Source organism: Hemicordylus capensis, chromosome 1 (genome assembly GCF_027244095.1).
Source record: "Hemicordylus capensis ecotype Gifberg chromosome 1, rHemCap1.1.pri, whole genome shotgun sequence".
In the NCBI taxonomy this organism is placed as follows: Eukaryota; Metazoa; Chordata; class Lepidosauria; order Squamata; family Cordylidae; genus Hemicordylus; species Hemicordylus capensis.
The window spans coordinates 77,049,456-77,063,799 of record NC_069657.1 but is presented as its reverse complement, the minus strand read 5'-3'; the positions used below and the strand labels follow the sequence as shown (position 1 = coordinate 77,063,799).

Genomic DNA, 14,344 nt, shown 5'->3' with positions numbered 1-14,344 from the left:
GATGTCTCAGATTTAATATGATTCACACACATCATAATGCCACACACATCTTTGTAAAGACTAAGAATGACATCTCCCCCATTTAGTAGCTTACAAAACCAATACAAGCTCTGCAAAATGAATGGAAATACCTGTACATATGTGGCTGTGGAAGTAATGCCCTGTGCATTCCTTTTGGGGTAATGTTCAGATGAAGAAATGTTAATGTTATAGCAAATGCAAAGCAAACAATGTTTTCATGAAAATGTCAAGCAGGCAGTTGTGTCATTCATGCGCCTTCATAACTAGGGCTGCAATAATAAACCCACTTAGAATACCAATTGAACTCAGATGGACTTACTTCTGAGTAAACATGTTTCAGATTACACTGTTAGAAGATTGTGTGTTGTCAGTTTTTAAAAAAAACTTTTGCTATATTTGTTGTGAACCACCTTGAACTGATGGAGAATTGGGATAAGAAAGCAAAATTAGATAAATTTATATATTTATTTATCCTAGGCGTACCTGTCGCTAATCCCATGTGTGGCAGCTCTCATGAGAGTTCGCGAGCAGCTGCCGGATTAGTGATGGGGACGAAAATAGGGATGAGGAGGCTGTGGCAGCAGGCTGGCCTGGCTGCTGAGAGCAGGAGGTGGCGGTGGGCCGGCCTGGCTGCTGGGAATTGGTGGGCGAGGGGGGAGGTGGTGGGCCGACTCTCCGGCCGGCCGGCCAGAAAGCACCAGGTGTGGGGGGGGGGGGCAGAAGAAGCGGGTGGGAGCAGGTGGCAGCGGCCCGGCCTCTGGGAGCAGGAGGTGGTGGCTGGGCCGGCCCAGCCACTGGGAATTGTCAGGCAGGCGAGAGGAGGTGGTGGGCCTGTGCTCCAGAAAGTGCCAGGCAAGGGGGCAGAGGCGGCCGGCCAGTGGGAGCAGCAGGCGGCAGCAGGCTGGCTGCCCCCAGGAATTGGCTGGCAGGTGGATGGGAGGAGGTGGTGGGCCAGCTTTCCGGCCAGCCCACAAGCCAGAAAGCACCGGGTGGTGTGGGGGGGAGCGGGCCAGTGGAGGCACAGATGGTCTGCACCTGGCCCAGCTAGTTATGATTATTTGAGCTATTGAGAGAATTCTGGTATTATGTGCATAGCTCAAGTTGCATTCACCTCCCCACTTTGTAGATCTGAAAGAACAAGTTAGGGAAATGTATTTTTACAAAATAAAATGCATCTAAATGTAGATCTTACAATATTGAATTCTTTGGGGCCACATAATACAGGACATGAGCTTACTAACTGGTTTTCCTTAACTGACTGGTATTAGGTATTACATCCCTAAAAGGTGATATATGTTATACCCCTCCTTTCACCTTTATAATCTGCAGGACCAGACATGGTTCCTGCAAGATTAAAATTCCTCCAGCTACAGTTACAGCAGTCATTTCAGAAGAAAGATTCAGTAAATATTTCTTGGCCAGAAACCCAGATATGGAGTTCTTCAGACACAAACAAGGTCCTATATACGTATTTTATTTGGCTTGTGGTTTGTGTATGCTTGTCTTAATTAGCAAGAAGAGAATGTGAACAGAGACTTTACTGCTATTTTGAATTTTTGGGGCTGGACAGGAATTTTGTAAATAAACTGCTAAGTCCAGAGACTTTATTTTTCTTAACAAGGATATCCTGTGAACTTTTCTCTCTAGCATTTTTGGTCACTGGTCAAATTCAGCAAGCTGCATAGCAGGCTTTCAAACATCCCAGAAAATTTTATCATTAGTGGGAGACAGGTCACAAATATCTGAAGAGCCTATTTTTGAATGATGAGCTCAGCTTTGCAGGAGTTCATTAAAACAGATGTGAGTGTGAGTGATTAAAAGGGAATACCACCTTCCCATGGCTCTATGGTTTCAAAATCAGTCCTAGAACTACTTCACAGAATGCATAGCATTCAATTTTAAAATTCTAGTATCAAGGCTGCGCCTGGCAGCCTTGGGGCAGCTATTGCTGTAGTGGTGGGGAATAGAAGAATTGGCGCTGGCAGAACAGCTGGCCGTTACAGGGGAAGAGAAAATAGTAATCTAGTAACTATTTCTGCTTCCAGCTGTTCTGACAACTCCCAGGCATTGGGGAGCACACCAACTACCCACAGAGCCTGACCTTGCTCCTTTGTAATGCCAGGTCAGTTCAAAATAAGACCGAAATTGTCCATGATTTGATCATGGATGAGGGAGCTGACCTGGCATGTATAACTGAGACCTGGTTGCGGGAGGCGAGTGGCCCAGTGTGGGCTCAGCTTCTCCCTCCAAGTTACTCTGTTGTGGAGCAGGTTAGGGGAAGTGGGCGGAGGGGGGGTGGAGTGGCTGTGATCCATAAAAATACTATCTCCCTTACCAGGGCCCCTGTGAGACAGTTGACCTATATTGAGTGTGTATTTCTGAGGCTGGGAACTAGGGATAGATTGGGGATTCTGTTGGTGTACCACTCACCCCGCTGCCCAACTGACTCCCTAACTGAGCTGATGGAGCTGGTCGCGGAGTTGGTGTTGGAGTCTCCCAGGCTCTTGGTGCTGGGGGACTTAAATATCCACTTTGGGACTGGCTTGTCTGGTGCGGCTCAGGAGTTCATAGAGGCCATGACAACTATGGGCCTATCCCAATTAATCTTTGAACCAACTCATGTTGCCGGCCACACACTGGATTTGGTCTTCTGTTCGTATCAGGGGGGTGTTCCGTGGGTGGGGGATCCGATGGTTACCCCATTGTCATGGACGGACAACTACCTGGTTAAGGTTGGTATCACGGTCACATCCCACCCCTGCAGGGGTGATAGACCTATTAGGATGGTCCGCCCAAAAAGGTTGCTGGACCCATCAGGTTTCCAAAAGGCCTTGGAGGGTTTCAATGTTGGTGCAGCCGGTGATTCTGTAGATGCCCTGGTGGGAACCTGGAATAGAGAACTCACCAGGGCAGTAGATATTATTGCTCCTAAGCGTACCTCCAGGCCTGCTTCTGAGATGGCTGCCTGGTATACAGAGGAGTTGTGGGGGATGCAGCAGCTTGCTAGGCGACTAGAACACAAGTGGAGGAGAACTCGGCTGGGATCTGACAGGATGCAGCATAAAACCCATTTGAAGACCTACACGATGGCAGTGCGCATGGCTAAAAAGCATTTTTGGTCAGCGCACATTGCGTCTGCAGGTTTGCGTACGGCAGAGTTATCCTGGGTGGTGAGGAGTATAATCTCTGCTCCTTCTGCCTCAAATCAGCTCCCAGAGATTCTCTGCTGTGATGCCTTTAGTGGGTTCTTTGCGGATAAAATCTCCTGTATTCGGGCCGACTTGGACTCCACTATTTCTGCAGGGTCTGTGAGGGAGGTATCCAGCAATCCTTCTTGCAGTGTTAGGTTGGATCAGTTTCAATCTGTGACTCCTGATGACGTGGACAAGCTGCTTGCAGCGGTAGAGCCTACCACTTGTTCTCTGGATCCTTGCCCAACCTGGCTGCTTCGATCTAGCAGAGAGATTGTTGGAGATAGCCTAGTTAATATCACAAATGCATCACTGACGGAGGGTAGGTTGCCTCCCTGTTTGAAGGAGGCAATAGTTAGACCTCTTCTTAAGAAGCCTTCCCGGGATCCCTCAGCGATGGATAGTTATAGGCCAATCTTCAATCTCCCCTGGCTGGGCAAAGTAATTGAGAGGGTTGTGGCTAACCAGCTCCAGGCGGTTTTGGAGGGAACTGATTATCTAGACCAGGCCTGCTCAACTTAGGCCCCCCAGCTGTTTTTGAACTACAACTCCCATAATCCCCAGCCACAGTGGCCAATAGCCTGGGATTATGGGAATTGTAGGCCAACATCTGCAGGAGGTCCGAAGTTGAGCAGCCCTGATCTAGACCCATTTCAAACTGGCTTTAGAACAGGCTATGGGGTTGAGACAGCCTTGGTCAGCCTGATGGATGACAGAGGAAGTGCGACTCTGTTGGTCCTCTTGGATCTCTCGGCGGCGTTTGATACCATCGACCATGGTATCCTTCTGGGTCGCCTGGGGGAGTTGAGAATAGGGGGCACTGCTCTGCAATGGTTCCATTCCTATCTCTCAGGTAGATCTCAGATGGTGGAGCTTGGTGACAGTCGGTCCTCAAAGCAGGAGCTGTTATATGGAGTCCCTCAGGGCTCTATTCTGTCACCAATGCTTTTCAATATCTACATGAAACTGCTGGGTGAGGTCATCAGGAGATTTGGTGCTGGGTGTTATCAGTATGCTGATGACACCCAAATCTACTTCTCCTTTTCATCTTCAGGAAATGGCACTCATTCTCTAAATGCCTGCCTACAGGCAGTATTGGGCTGAATGAGGGATAACAAATTGAAGCCGAATCCAAGCAAGACAGAGGTGCTCATTGTGGGAGCTCAGAATCTGAGGGGTGAGTTAGATCTTCCTGTGCTGGATGGGGTTACACTCCCCCAGAAGGAGCAGGTGTGCAGCTTGGGAGTACTCCTGGACCCAGGCTTCACCTTGGTTTCTCAGGTGGAGGCCATGGCCAGGAGTGCTTTCTATCAGCTTCAACAGCTGCACCCATGCCTTGAGGAGGATGACCTCAAAACAGTGGTGCACCAGCTGGTAACCTCCCAGCTTGACTATTGCAATGCGCTCTATGTGGGGCTGCCTTTGTACGCAGTTCGTAAACTTCAATTAGTTTAGAATGCTGCAGCCAGATTGGTCTCTGGCGAAACCCGGAGAGACCATATTATGCCTATTTTGAAACAATTGCACTGGCTGCCAATATGTTTCCGGGCAAAATACAAAGTGCTGGTTATTACCTTTAAAGCCCTGAACAGCTTAGGCCTGAGTTACCTTAGAGAGCGCATCCTTCTGCGTGATCCCCACCACATGTTAAGGTCATCTGAGGAGGTTCATCTCCAGTTACCACCAGCTCGTCTGGTGGCGACTCAGAGGTGGGCCTTCTCTGCTCTGGGGCTTTGGAATGCGCTCCCTGCAGAAATCTACAATTTGAATTCTCTATTAGTCTTCAGGAGAGCCCTTAAAACATATTTGTTTGGCCTGGCTTCCCAGGGTTTTTAAATTGGTTTTAATATTCTAACCTGATTTCGGGGCTTTTAATCACTGTAATTGTTTAATTGTTGTTTTAAAATGTTTTTAAATTGTTAATTGTTGTTATATTATTTTTAATTTGTTTTAGCTCTTTACTGTTTTAGTGCTTTGTTTTAATTGTAAACCGCCCTGAGCCATTTTGGAAGGGCGGTATATAAATCAATCAAACAAACAAACAAACAAACAAATAACCTTTGGTCTGAGTGAAGCATTAAGGCACTTTTAAAAATTCACCTGCACCCCAAATCATAAACATTCTAAATCAAGTTACCTGCCTTAACTTCTGCATTGGGTAAGCAGTAAATATGCTGTGAGCTCACTTAGCTTTCATGCACAATCTTTTGGTCTTTCAGCCCCTACCTTTTTCCCTTGTAGGTTGGCTCAGGACATTGTGGAAGCAAGTGGCACACAGGCTCTCAGCTTTCTCTATATGCTTTCATCTGAGGCAGACAAACATTAGTACTGACAGTCTGTAGATGGGGAGGGTGGACAAGATTAATAGTTGGAGGATGCAGAGAAGAACACATTATTGAGGTCAGATGTGCATTGGGGCAAGTGTCTGCTTCATCGTCTGGTGACAGACAAGTCAGTAAGAGAAAAGAGGAGGTGAGTCCTGCATCATGTTAGCAAACTTATTAGCATAACATATTTACTTTTTACTTCTCTGTGATCCTTGCCCTCAAATGCAAACACGGCTCAGGTTTAACAGATGAAGCCATTGTATATGGCTGATGAACTACTTTTCCCTTTCCTTCTCACATCACAATCTTATTTATCATTGACTCTCAAATTTGGCTCAAAGCTGCACTTTGGCTCTGCTGAAACTCTTATTCAGACCACAATCACTTCCTGGCACAACATTAATGCCTACACACTTCTGCAGTGTCTGCACATATATTTCAGTTGTGATTTAACCACTGTTTCCTCCAGATAGACCTTTCATGTTTGGAAAAGTTATTTTAGCATGCATCTACTTTTTCCTTGAAACTAATGTTCAAGGTTTTTGGTTTTTTAAAAAGGTTTTCTGACCTGACAGATGCTGGCTTTATAACAGAGAGTAATAGATGTCTTGAGTATATCACTCTTTCACCTGTGTTTCTTATTTAATCTTCAAGCAGAGGTGTATAGCATCCAGGAAAGGGTTAATTAACAGTTGGAAATTGAAGCACGTCTTGGGGGCATTATCAGTTAAGGAGTGCTCTCCTCAGTCATATAACTAGAGTTGCTTTGGGAAGACTACTTCTGCTAGATTTCAGTAGAATGTGACAAAGCTCAAATCCTGGTGCAGTCTCACTGAAAGATAAACCAGCATCCCCCCCCCCCTCTCTCTCTCATTTATATCCTGCTCTTCCTCTAAGGAGCACAGAGTACATGTTCGTTTATCCTCCCAACAACCCTGTGAGGTAGGTTAGGCTGAGAGATATGTGACTGGCCCAGAGTCACCCAGTGAGTTTCATGGCTGAGCAGCGCTATGAACTGAGGTCTCCTTAGTCCTGTTCCAACACTCTAACCACTAAACCATACTGGCTCTCAGAGGCATTCTTACCGTTGGACTTCTGGGCCAATGTCCAGGGCCTCCGCACCCCCTGGGGGCACCCAAATCCTTTTTAGTCTGTCTCGGGTGGTGTGGTCGCATTAAAAATGTGTTATAAATACTGTGTATGTGGGTGTGTGGGGGCCTCCAAAAGCCTTTAGGTCCAGGCTCCAAAATTACCTAGGTGCACCTCTGCTGACTCTCAGAAAAGGAAAATGTATTTATGTTCTCTGTTACGATTCACTCAAATATAATATAATGGGCAGATTTGCACAGTCAACAAAAATTATCAATTATTGTGTGAAGCTGCCCAATTTATTCACTTGAAAACTTTCCAGTCATCTACTGCTAGAAATATTGGTAACATTTTTGACATATTTTCATTTGCTGGACAACAGTATGGCACAATGTTTAAATTATCAGACTTATACAAGCAGTGATAGGATTTATAGCAACCCTGTTTGAGAGAAAAATGCAAACTGAGTTTCAGAATGTGTACAATGAACATGTGAGGTCTTAAATTAGCATCAATTATTTCTACATTGCCAGAATTTCAGACTGCAAGAAGAGTTTGTCAAAGGTAATGGTTATTGCAGAGACTATGTCAAGGTTTTCAGTGAGCAAAAGAAAGTAATGGCCATAAACCTGATCCTTCCAATAGCAAGAAATTTAGAGTTATGTTGGAAGTAGAAATAGGGTTTGTCTTGTGCAATTTTCTAGTTAATTATCTGTAACAAGAGAGAAGATGGTGTTCTTCCCAACTAAGATTGCCACATTTTTGAAATGTGCATCTTAACAGCTACCTAATCTGTAGACATTTATTAGGTGATGCTTCCTTTCATCCCCAGGTCAAGAAAAATAACATATACTAACTGACCCGGTGCAGAGCATCTGTGCTTCTAGTTCTCCAACCCCCCACCCACCCCGCAATTGATATGGCTCTCTGCCCCGTCTTCATTTCATCTACATCCTTCCAGTCATTCTCCCCCATCCCTTCAGCCAGTTCGTTCTCGCCCCCCATTCCCTTTGTCCAGTTTGCTCTCCCCCTCCCCACATCCCTTTGCCAAGTTCATTCTTGCCCCCATCCCTTCAGCCCTAGTTTTGCCGCCTGTTCCACCTCCTGCTCGGCTGTCCTCCTCGTGAGGCGGGCGGCTGGAGCCAACATGCGCTCTCCCACCGGCTCACAGTGGCGTTGCCTTCTCCTCCTTGACTTCCCTCCCTTCTCGGCAGGCTGGCTCAGAGAGAGGCTCCCCCTGCTGTGCTCTGCTGTGTTCTGCCCTGCCAGGAAATCCTGTGAGATCTGCCATGCACAGGATTTGCCACAGGCACGCCTTAGAGAATTATATAGAGAGATATTATGAATTTCTTTAAAAATTAGATATTTAGGACATAGCTACACTACAAATGTGTGTTGGCTCTAAGATAGTTTTGCTTTCATGGATTCTCACAAAGCATGACTGTGCTGATAATTCTGCAGTTGATCTTAACTATGCTGATAATTCTGTAGTGCTCTTTCTAGCCCTTATCACAGAAGTATAGCTCCAGAATTTACTGGGACAGGGAGGGATGACCATTAAACTAGCAATGTAGATATTCTGATTCAAAGCTATCTTTGGATATCTAGATGGCATCCGTGGCCAGGAGCACCATTCACAAGTTTTGGTATGCTAGCTGCGGCCTTCCCAGAGAAGACAGATCTGACATCATTCACCCATGCCTTCACCACGTCCTGGTTAAACTACTGCAATGCATAGGGCTGCCTTTGAAGATGGTCCAGAATACTCTTGCTAGAATGCGTATAGGAGCATAGTAGTACACAAGTTGAATGTAAGTGTGTGTGTGTGTGTGTGTGTGTATGCTATTTTGTGAGCAGATAAAATATATTAGATAGATAGATACATGCATATATACATACACACATACAACATAAAATGATGAATAAAACACTCAGCTGATGCATAAAACACTCACTCAGTGAAAGAAGGCCTGTTGCATTTCCCAGGAATTAAGAAAATGGCATAGTTTGACTGAAATAAATTTGGGGTTTTAAAAAACAGTTTCAAGCAAATTATCTGGCTCAAATCTGTTTGCAAAAGTTACACATTTCCTATTTTCTTCCGCAGTGAGAAGTCCAGGGCAGCAGCACAAAGTTTAATTTGCTCTGAATGAGAGAACACTGGAAAGTAACTAATGCTGTCTTTGCAACGTATCTGTTTATTTACAGATATGTCAGAGCAACACAATGGAAACAGAGTTCTATAGCAGGCAGCATAACTGTTAATTCTTCATCAGATTCTGAAAGAGCAACTGGATGCTTCAGTTTTACGCAGTTTTTGGTAAAAGCTCCCAGCTTGCTATGCAATTTAAAGCTCTTTTCTGGATCTTTTCTTTCTCCTCTGATGTGTGTGACATTCTGCAGACTGGAGTGAGGTTCCAGCCTATTAAGAAAGATCAAGAACTTTTTGTTAAATTCCTAATCATCCATTGGTTACTAGTAGACAAAACCGCAGTGGCCAGCCAATACACAAAAATCAAGACAGATAAACTTGTAGCAATATTAGTCTAGGTTTCAGTGTTCTCCAGCATTTCTAACCATGTTGGATGTAGAGGTTTTAGGGGGGGAAGGAGCAAACATTGCTGGGTTGGTTCCGAAGGTTTTGTCTTTCTAGAGCAGGGCTGCACAACTTTGGCCCTCCTGCAGATGTTGGCCTACAACTGCCAGCATCCCTGACTATTAGCCACTGTGACTGGGAATGATGGGACTTGTAGTCCAACAACAGCTAGAGGGCTGAAGTTGTGCAGTCCTACTCTAGAAGAAGTTTCCTCTGGAGAAAGGATATTTCGCTCTAGATGGAAAACTTCATGCTCCAAAGTAAGGAAACCTGCTTCTACCAGAAGAAGGAAACTTTAGGATCTTTCACTGTAAAGTATTTGACAAATTTATTCTTTGGATACTTTTAGGTAATGCCTCTTGGTAATTACACATATTTGAGAAATTATGCATATTTGAGAAATGTATACTTTAAAATAAAAATACACAATTCCTCAATAAATAAAATAAATTACACATTCCTCGAATATGCATTATTTGAAAGTGTTCAAAATTAATATGTTGAACTCCAAATTTTGAATTTCTACAAAATGTAGATTTAAATTTAGTGCAAATTGTTTACTGTAGGAACATTACCATACTTGAATTAACATTAGCTCTCTTGATGGCTTTATGATGTGTTTCCAAAGTATCTTAGTGCTAAATGTTACAAGTTCCTGATAAACGCTGCTAAATAAATTCATCGCTGGCAATATTTGTCAGCAAAGACTAACCTTGAACTAGTGCTAAATGTGTGTCAGTTGGCAAAGCAAAGTAGGTGAAATTGTTTGAAGTAGTGTTAATGAAAGGACAGTGGATTCCACTGATAACTCTTGCCTGGAGGAAAGATAGTTAGAAAAACCTCTTCAGACCAGAAGAGAATAATTATTTTGAACCAATTTGAACTGTCATTTCCTAGCACAGGTAGACCCTTCAAACATCATGTTTGCTTTGCTCTGAGTAATGTTGGCATTTATCAGTAAATTAATCATCTGAGTTGCCTGGTGCTCTAACCACTACACTGAATGTTGACGTGAAGATAATCAGGATAGTGTAAATACTATGCACAACTAGTTCAGTTTGTAATTATAATGGCGTTTCTAGAAAATGTCTAGAATATGACTGGGGCATCAGGATATTTTTGTATGTGAAAGGAATAAAAATATATTATTAGACTGAATAGCTATCCTTGACAGATTAGATTGGGCAGATCACTTTACAGAGCAAAAGCCATCTTTGCAAAGAAAGATGAATCACAACCACATTTAGTCTTAAAAGCACATATTTAGATGTGCCCTTTTTGTCAGTGTCATACAGACTAATTTGTTGTAGTGTCTTTTAGACACTTGCATGATTGTTTGAGCAATTTGGAGCTATTTGCTTTGAGGTCCCTGTGTTACAGTACACCAGCTTTCTATTTGTGGAGTTCTGTAGCCTGGACTATATGTTGGCTTTAAGGGATGGTTGTGGGTAGATGGCCCTGCCATTTTGGCAGGTAGTTAGTCCAGAAGCCATTTTGGTCTCCAGATCTGTGATTTAATTAAGAGACAGACAGATTATGATTAAAAAAAAAAAGGTATAGCAACATATGACTCTTTCTAGCATTCTGTCATTGGAAGTCTTTTGGAAGTAAATGGGAAGAAACCCGCCCAGAGAACTTGTGTTTTGGGCGGTATAGAAATGTATTAAACAAACAAACAAACAAATGAAGGCAATGCACAGAGCCTGTTTGAAGAACGAGGACAAAATCCAGATTCTTGCTTAGGTTCATGCAAATGATTTACACTAACCTAATGGTACGTTTTGCTTTTTCTTTGGACAACAGACCCATATGCCATATCACAAACTGCTTTTGAAATGCCCATCAGTTTCAAACTACACATTTTACATATAGCTCCTCTTTTGAGAAAAAGCTTCTAATGAGTAATTATCAGTGATTATTTGAGCAATGTAATACTGCAACTAATTTGTACTTCTATAATGTATCAGGAATGTATATAAAAAATTCAACAAGCAGGTGGCTGACATCCTGATTAAGGCAGTGTGGATATGCCAAGAAGACGTGTCCATGCTGCAGAGAACTTCTTCACTGCTTTTATGCTCATGCACGTGGGTAGCGGAGGGCAGGGGAGAGAGGGCATTTTTCAGCTATCTTTGCTGCCTCTAGAAGTACTCTGCCTTCTGAATATATGTCTCTGAAAGTCACACAGCCCTCAAGGATATATTTTTGGTAGGCACAGAGCACTTCTTAAGTCAGAGAAGATTGCTGAAAAGTGTTCCTCCCCAGCCCGTGTACACAAGCACAACAGCTGTGGGGAAGCCTCCAGCTTCATTAAGAACAGATTGTCGCTGCAAGGACACAGCTCCCATTGTGTCGTTGTGAAAATCAGGATGTCAGCCAATGATTTCTTGCCCATCAATCCAATACTAATAATACTAATACTAATTACTAATACTAATGATGTGGTAAATGGGAATTTTTCTACAGTTTAATTTATGTTTATGCGCTATTTCTTAAATATAAATATCTGTGTCATCTAATATTTTATTCTGAGCAATGAAATTCATGTCCACTTTTACTTCAATTAATTGCATATACAATCCCAGAAGAGAAAACTGCATTCAATTACAGTAGACTTCTTTGAAAAGTGATAGAGAACCTCATATTTCCTTCCACAAATACAGTATCTGTATCTATCCTGACAGTCTTGAATTAGAAGTGATATTACATTAAATTAAGTTGGAAATTGACATTATCTTGCATTTTAATTTATTATTTACATCTGTGCTAATTGGTAAGTAACACTATGTATCTCTCTGGGAGTATCTAGTTTGCTTACTATTGCATTCATAGGGCAATTTAACTTTTTACAATTTGTATATATGATATAGATATGATATGGCCCTATCCACCCCCAGCACAGTACCTCCAGTGACTGTTGCTGGTGTCTATGTTATGTTTCTTTTTAGATTGTGAGCCCTTTGGGGACAGGGATCCATCTTATGTATTTATTATTTCTCTGTGTAAACCGCCCTGAGCCATTTTTGGAAAGGCATTATAAAAATCAAATGAATGAATGAATGAATGAATATTGCACTCAAAGTGGCTCACAATATACATAACAGAAACAACAAGAGCAGTAATTAACAAACATGCTGTCAGCTGTTTGCTCCCACATGTTTCTGTCCAACTGTTGAGATCATTGGATTAGGTTTTCTTCCTTCTCCCACTTCCAGTTGAGGTGAGGTTGGTGAGTACATGGGACACAGGCCTTCTCAGTGGTGGAGCCTGTTATGAACTTCTTCCTCCCCTTCTCTTGGGAGACCCATCTGACTCTTTCCCTTTTAATTTCCAAAGCACCTATTTCAGCAGGTCTTTAATATTTTATGATTTAATATTGAATGATGTTAGCTATTTATTTCCTAGTTATATTGCTGATTGTTTTATTTGATATGTTAATGAGTGTATTTAACTGGGCAAAGAAGCACTTTTAAAAGTGGCGGTTCTCTTATTGTAGTTAAGTTTGTTTGTTTGTTTATCTATCTATCTATCTGTCCATCCTATTTTTATACCGTGTGATATCTTCTATAGCCACAGGCACTCACAAATTAAATACAAACATAACAGAGTCTGAAACCACCTGGTCAATGGGACCAAAACATCATACTAGTAGCCAGGCATATATCTGATCACAATAATTCCCTGGAATCATTAATAATTAATACTTTCAAATAAGAAGCATAAATCTTAGTTGCTACAGCAAATAGAACTACATCTATGTAACTCTGATATACACATTATACAAAATGAATTTTAGAAGACCCTGCTCTGAATTATTAGCCATGCTAGTTAAATAGTAAAACAAAAAGCTCTCTCTTGGAAACCTGTAAAGTGGGCAGTACAGAACATAGTGTGTCCTGTATGGGATGGGGCCATAACTCAGTGGCAGAGCATCTGCTTTGCATGCAGAAAAGTCCCAGTTTCAGTGGCATCTCCAGGAGGCTTTACACACATGGCTTTTAATTCAAATCCACTCTGGATTGGAGTATGCCAGTCCACATATTAGTTGGATTTACTCCAACATATCTGAGGGCTATCGTGGACCAGTACAGACATCACTCTGTTTTCCTCCGAATCAAGGCTGGGCATTCTGGCTTAGACCAAAGTATTTCCAGCTTTAAAAAATCCTATATTTCCAGCAGCTTTTGAAGAAAACCCGACATTTTCCTTTGATGTGCGGAGGGGCCATTGCCAACAATTCGGCTTACTCACACTTCCGTGTTGTTGTTGTTTTTTAATGTCTGCTGGATGGATTTCTGTAAATCCACCCAGGTGTCAGCAAAGGAGGGTTTGACAGCTCAGTCTGTGTGTTCTTTGAGTGATTTGCAATTGCAAACGCTGGAGGTGGGGAGGGGTTGTGGCAGATTGATGCAATTCTGTGGAGTCCAGAAGGGGAGGGGAAGGGAGGGAGAAATTCCAGAGTTAAATGTAAGCACAAGCAAAATGTGTGTCTTCCTATGCTTTAAAGTTTGGTCACCATAGCAACACAGCTTATATATGCAGATGTTTGGATATGCAGATGTTTGGAAGCTTAACAATGGAGACTGCAGGTTGGGTTTAAGTTCTGTTGCTTTGATTCTCCACTTTTGGGGACATCCAGCTGGCTGTCAAACTTTTAAAAAGTAATACTGAAGGGAGGCATCTCGCTCCTCCTCCTGGGATGTGATTGGTTGGAGGGGAAAAATTGAAACAAACAGTGGGAACAGACATAGAAGAAAGATTGCAGGGAGTGAGGGAGGCGTCGACAACAATGTGGACTGTCAGTTTTATCCCCCAAAGTAAACATCTTCAAATCCCCTGAGGCATAAAGTCATGTGTGGAAAACCTGCAGGTAGGGCTAGGAGAGACTCCTGCCTGAAACCTTGGAAAGGTGCTACCAGTCAGTGTGGACAATAATGAGCTGGATGGAGCAATGGTCTGATTCAGTATAAGGCAGCTTCCTAGTTTCCTAGACCCTCAGTGTGCCCCTTCCCACATATATACTTCTTCAAGGGCATCAGCATTTCTGGAACCATAAATGGCATGGTCTGGAATCTTAATTCTGTAAGCCATAATATTAATGTTTTAGATAAATCAATCAA

At 42.8% G+C, this 14,344-nt stretch overlaps 2 protein-coding genes across 2 annotated transcripts in view; one reads left to right on the top strand and one right to left on the bottom strand.

Moving 5' to 3' along the window:
• The window catches only part of SIPA1L1 (signal induced proliferation associated 1 like 1), a 320,297-nt gene that overhangs the window by 31,662 nt on the left and 274,291 nt on the right, over positions 1 to 14,344 (top strand). The gene's annotated exons all lie outside the window — the stretch shown is intronic.
• The window catches only part of LOC128352853 (uncharacterized), a 39,750-nt gene continuing 33,862 nt past the window's right edge, over positions 8,457 to 14,344 (bottom strand). The window contains exon 4 of the mRNA XM_053313424.1: positions 8,457 to 9,050. Within this exon, the coding sequence (XP_053169399.1) occupies positions 8,976 to 9,050 (75 nt within the window). The 3' untranslated portion in view covers positions 8,457 to 8,975. The remainder of the gene's footprint in view (positions 9,051 to 14,344) is intronic.